The sequence below is a fragment of the Chroicocephalus ridibundus genome, chromosome 2, assembly GCF_963924245.1.
Source record: "Chroicocephalus ridibundus chromosome 2, bChrRid1.1, whole genome shotgun sequence".
Lineage (NCBI taxonomy): Eukaryota > Metazoa > Chordata > Aves > Charadriiformes > Laridae > Chroicocephalus > Chroicocephalus ridibundus.
In genome coordinates, this window is record NC_086285.1 from 93314904 (window position 1) to 93320903 (window position 6000).

Here is a 6000-nt window from a genome sequence, read left to right on the forward strand (position 1 = left end):
TAGAAATTAGCAGTGGAAAATATCTTTGTTGAATAGCTTTGAAGAGACGCTGATTCTTTTGCGGCAGATGGCTGCTGAACAGGTGTGCTGGCTCAACTTATGCCATTTTAATGATAATGTTTTCCTCCTTAGGTCTTCAACTATCAGGTGCTAAAGGTTCGATCCTAACAGTGCTAATCAAACCAGATTGTGCTTTTCTTTGTAATTCTACTTTGGTTTTCTGAATTAATTATATTGTCTGAATCAGAGAGGAAAACAGGGAAAAAAATAGTCACCTCAATTTCCATCGCCTCAGTTCGCTGCTGAAAGCAGCTTGCTGATTATAGCGAGGGGAAATGTTTATTGCTTATTAGCTTACTCTATATGGGGCGTTCTTGTACTAAAATGAATTATAAAATCAAGGTATAGAAGCATCATAATTTGACTAGCCAAAAGAAAAAAAAAAATCTTTTAAAGCTTTTTATTTGTACCATGCTGGTGTTTATGTCATCTACTATTTAGAATAAAACCAAAGTTGCACAAACTTCTCTGTCTTTGCTAATCAGAATGTTGATTCATTTTCTTTGGAAACTTCATTGCATACAATTTCATTTTATGAGACTGTTGAACGTCTCCAGAAGCCAGCATTTTTAAAACTGTAATTCAGTGGTGGCTGTGTAGAGATGCCAGAAAGCTGATCAGAATCAATGATCTCCCGTAAAATGTTGCCTCAGGTTGGCTGTCAAGTAAATTGAACACCCTTGTTAACTATATCCATCTTTGTAACATCTTTTTTTATTGTCACATGTATTTTTTTCGGGGATGATGCTATGCATTTAAAACATTTAATTAGAGATCTATTATGTGTTAGTAAATCATTGCAAAGGAAATTGGCCATCTACTGCTTTGGATTCCACCTTATTCTGGATCTCTTTGGAGTAACAGCACTGTTCATCTGTCAGGTCTTATTGCTCAGTGAATATTTGGTGCCCTGCCCTTGGACCCAGTAGGATTTAATTCATATAACGTCCTTCAGGAACCAACAAACAGGACACTATTTCAAGCAGTTCAGTGGTTGCACATGACTTAAAAAAGCCCATAATACTAAGAAACCCCAACCAAAGACCAAAAAATCCTACAACAATTTATTTGTAATGTGACTTTTCATAAAGTGCAAGTTCTTACGCAGAAGCTGCCACTGTCATACCTAAAATGTAGTAACTATGGTTTCATTCTACACAAAGAAATAGGATTCTTCTCTGAGATGATCCTTGGAAATTATATTTTGAATTCATGTGAAATTCTTAATAGAATAAAATATGCAGTCTATAATTTTTCATTGTGGAAACTTGCACTGTTCTGAAATCAGTGAAGACTTTATTGCTTTATACCAGCAGAGGTTCTGGTCCAACACAAAATAGAAGTTAAAAGCTCTTACGTTGCTATACAGGCATTATAGATGAGGAATAGGTGGTGCTTCATGTGAAGTATTTTGTTGGTAGTCACTCAGACAGTGGTTAAACTGGACATATGTCTCAGAATAGTCCTCGCTATTTTTTATTACACTTCGATTGATATTCTGTAGGCATGTTTTTCTATATTGGAAAAGGGCAGCATCATAGAGCGTGCTGTGATACGTACTTCTGCTCTGATCCCATGAAAATGGGCTTCATGGCTGCCGGATCCAGCTAGCCCAGCTGCTACCCTGAATCACAAGTTGTACACAGAAAAGACATGGGCGAGGGGAGGGTATTGGCACGAGGGTGCCATACAGAGGATAGTCCTGCAGAAAAGGATTTGGGGATGCGTAATCATGGAGATGCAGAATGTAGAAAAAGGAAGTCATGCTGGAGGGAAGGATGTGGGAGTGGTGGTCAGTGGGAAGATGGAGGAAGGAGCAGGTTTCTGGGGGGAGGTGGGCAATGCGGTCTGAGCTCCCTGTCCCTCTCCCAGCTCTGCCTTTCTATCGCTCACTGGCTACAGGGAACAGCAGGGGCAGAGGAAAGCTCTTCTGACTTGGCTGCTGCTGCTCTTTTTTCCCTAGCAATGAACCAAGAAGGTGAACCCAAAGGGAGGACATGTAGCTGCAAAGGAGGGCTGGGAGGGGAGGGATGCAGCAGCAGCAGCCCCACATCGCCCCATCTCTCTGCTGAGCTCTGCCCTTGCACCTTGCTCTGGGAACTGGTGCCGCATAACTTACAACGCTTAAGCAATGTGCATAAAAATAGGATTGCCATTTCAGTGTTTATGGGTTTATTGCAACTTCCCCAATTAAATATTAGCAGTGAGTAAATCTAATAAAAAATAATGTGTTGGTTAGATTGCCTGTACTTAACTTTTATCACAGGTATGTTGAGAAAGAGAAGTTCATTTCCTAAATTATTCTGAGACAGATTGTGTGGCCATAGAGCTAAAGAAAATTCATTAATTTTACAATCTCTCTAAATAACCCTATAGTTGCCTTTGTGAATCTGTAAAACACAATTGTACTCACATTGCTGAAAAAAAAGCTGTGCAGCTTTGTTAAAAGATTTGGAAAATAATAGTACTACATGCCAATTTTTCTCAGTAGAAAAGTTAAAGGATTTGTTTTCTTCTGTATTTGCGATTGGTAATCTTCAGGTTTTTGCTAAGCATTCAAAGCAATATAACAATTAAATCATGCTTTAGTTAGCCTAAGTTCAAGTACATTGAATAGTGAAGTATCCTGTAGTAATTAAAACAAAGGCATAACACATTTTTTTGCTTGTTTGTTATAATTAATTTAACAACTTCCTCATTGAAATTCTATTGTTCGATAGTATAATACTAAAATCACAGTGATAATACAGTAGGCATACATGACGCTATTTGACATAATCAGTGTAAGAAAATCAATTGAAACAAATGTCCTCCCTGTCTTCATAACGTAGACAAATGGATTTATGTTTCTGTGTATCATTCTCAGGTTTGGAGATGGCTATTCTGTCAAGGTTTGGCTTAGTAAAGAAATCGGCTATCGAAGAATGATTTTGGACCGTCTGCAGCTGCATTTTCCTGGAACACAGTTCAAGGTACAGCTAAAACTCCTCATCGTAGTATTTGTTCTATGGCAGGATTAAGTATGGACTGGTAATAACAATATATACACATTTGGATATATTGCTCTTTTTAGAAAAAGTGTGTATGAGCATCCCTTTTATTTTCCTATTAAGCAATTCTTAAAAATCTGACTTGTGATATTGATTAAATCAACTCCAAATAGTCATTTAGGCAACATAAATAAACAGACCCTTTCTCTGAGTGAAAATTTCCTTTTGCTTTTATTGTTGGTGAAGTTTTAAGTTGGTGAGTGAACTCACCTTTGCGTTCACCTGGAGTGCAGTGTAGTCACTGAGAGTATTTGCTTTGATTGCTTTCTGATAAGGTCCGTAGATGATAAGTCTCAGTCTTTACTGAGATTTTTATTTGATACAAAGCCTTACAAAAGACCTATAGTAATTAGATTCCAAGAAAAACTCTCCAAGGCCTTTATTTATTTTGTTTGGTTTTTTTTTAATTTTATCCATGTTTAGGAAAAGAATCATGTAAAACTATGACTACCTTAGATATGAACCTGTTTGTGTATGTTTATGTGTTTGTGTGTGTGTTTGCTCAACCTTTTCCCACACTGCATTGTAATAGCACTAATCTTGTTGGATTAAAATCCTGTAGGATAAAATTCTCCAGAATTTGTACATATTTTCTGAGATTAACAAAATGTCATCTCAGAACACGCACAAAATCTGTGCTCTGAGTATGGACGTTTCTTTGTGCTACCGTGTAGACAAAATAAATTCTTGTTTGAAAGCTCATATTTTCCATGTTAAACTGCAGTAAGAGCCTATTGAAACTAGCCTAGTTATAAGCACGTGTAACCTCACCATAATGTGTGTTCGCTTTTATCTGTTTCTATGATTTTTGCTTGTTTTAAGGGACAGCATCTTAACCTGCTCGAGTACCATGTACCACGAAGTCAGGGATGCTTAGCAGAGCTCTTTAGAGTCCTCGAGAATCACAAAGCTTTTCTCCAAATCAAACACTACTCCATTAGCCAAACCACATTGGAGCAGGTATTTTTTTTTTCTTTTTCTTCTTTTTCTTTCCTCTTTCTTTTTCTTTCCTCTTTTTCTTTCCCCTTTTTCTTTTTCTCCCCCTGTTCTGTCTGAACATGCTGTGTACTGTAATGCTTGGTGCAGTAGAATACTATATCATTTGCTGGATTACTCAAATGCATGCAACAAGCCCCAGGCCATCTCAGGTCTACGCAGTAAACCCTACTGCTTTTACACCGGAGGTTAGCACAGTAAAAGCATCACAATAAGCTACATATTTGTACTGTGTGCATGCATAATCAGCAGTTTAGATGCATCTAGATCTGTGTGGGATGAGAAGGTGGGACTGTGAACTGTCACCTCCCCAGTCCAAAAGTTGGGATCTTACCAACGTCCTTGAAAAGGCTGAACCAGTCTCTGCAAATTACAGTAAACCTTAGACTTACGGGACATTTTCCTTTGAGAATTTTCTTTTGCAGTGAGTATCGTGCTGCACATTAGAGAACAGTGGAAATGCACAAGCAGACAGAAGAGATCCCACTTCTAAAGGCTGTGAAATCCTATTTGGGCAGCAGGAAGAACAGAATGGTGGCAAGGATGGGGTTTCTGGGTGGTTATGGTGTTGTTAGAGCATCTTCATATGCAACTTCTTGTTATGTATTCTCCAAACTGAGAGAGTCACACTTAGTCATAATATTAATTTTCCGTGATAGATGGTGTGAATTTATTTTTTCCCATGTGCAAACCATTAATGAAATATTCTGTTCTGTACTGATCTATTAACTGCTTGTAAATGATCTGTTCACTGAATGGCTGAATATAAGGTACTTTCAGCCTGTTGATTGTTCAGGCATTGTTCACTCCAGCTTACTTCCTCTCCATTATTCATGGTGATTCATCACCTCAGTCACCTACCATTGTTTCCTCTCTCTGACTAACTGAGTGCCAGTTTTAAACAGGAAAATAGTTCTGAATAACAAACACCCTTATAATGCATCACAAGTTTGTTTGCATATGAATATGATCATTCGAATCAAGACCAGCCATCTTTCTGCTCCTTGATGTCAAATAGTTGTGTGATTAAAAAGCAAACAAGCCTTTCTGTAGTAAGATCTGTTTAAAAATAAAAAAGAGTCAAAGAGGCACATTGGTTGATGAATTGTCACTCTGCAATGTTCAGAAGGATACTTTCACCTTCAAATACCTGGACCTTCATCTGTGGTGGTTATTGATAGAAACAGCAGGCTCAAGCTCCTTAGGTGTGTTATTTCAAAGCAAATTAAAACATTTGTTTCCCACTAACTTGTGCAGCAGTAAAATATCGTTTTCATACATAAGGTAGTAGCTCATTTTACCATTGTTTTTATAATTCATCAACCACTGTCTTAGCTGGAGAGGTGAAGAGGGATTATTTCTGGAGTTTACAAAACATATCTCTAGAGGGATTACGTCAACAAAAACTATTAATTTTTGTGTCACAAAAACTTAGGAAAGAAACTGAAAAATATCACCAGCTACGTCTCCAAAGTTTCAGTTAAAGTACTGTTATTTTGAAAGTCCTACTTTTTTTCGTGTCTTACAGGTATTCATTAATTTTGCTACACAACAGCAAGGAGTCTCCCATTCTTCAGAAGGATCTCCTGTTCATCGTGACCACCTGCCAGTCTAGGCTCAGAACAGGACACAGCTTCAAGAGCATATAGGCGCGTGTATGTTTGCGTATATATACACACATTTTACACGCAATAAGTTTTCAGCTGTTAACAATTTGTGTGATAGAAACAAATAGTAGAAGCAGCAGTGAGTTTGTATTTGTAGGCCAGAAGGAATGCTGCCAGGTCTCAGTAAAACGAGAAACCCGTTATCTGCAGACCAAAAATCTGCCAAAACGTAATGCTTTTTAATTAACTGGAAATTTATAATATAAATGGCTTAATAATGTAGCTAT

At 37.6% G+C, this 6000-nt stretch overlaps 1 protein-coding gene across 1 annotated transcript in view; it reads left to right on the plus strand.

Moving 5' to 3' along the window:
• Positions 1–5758, plus strand: part of ABCA13 (ATP binding cassette subfamily A member 13) — a 194277-nt gene extending 188519 nt beyond the window's left edge. Inside the window, exons 53-55 of the mRNA XM_063323974.1 lie at positions 2927–3032; positions 3933–4070; positions 5635–5758. Coding sequence (XP_063180044.1) covers positions 2927–3032; positions 3933–4070; positions 5635–5721 — 331 coding nt within the window. The 3' untranslated portion in view covers positions 5722–5758. The remainder of the gene's footprint in view (positions 1–2926; positions 3033–3932; positions 4071–5634) is intronic.
• Positions 5759–6000: the final 242 nt, after the last annotated feature.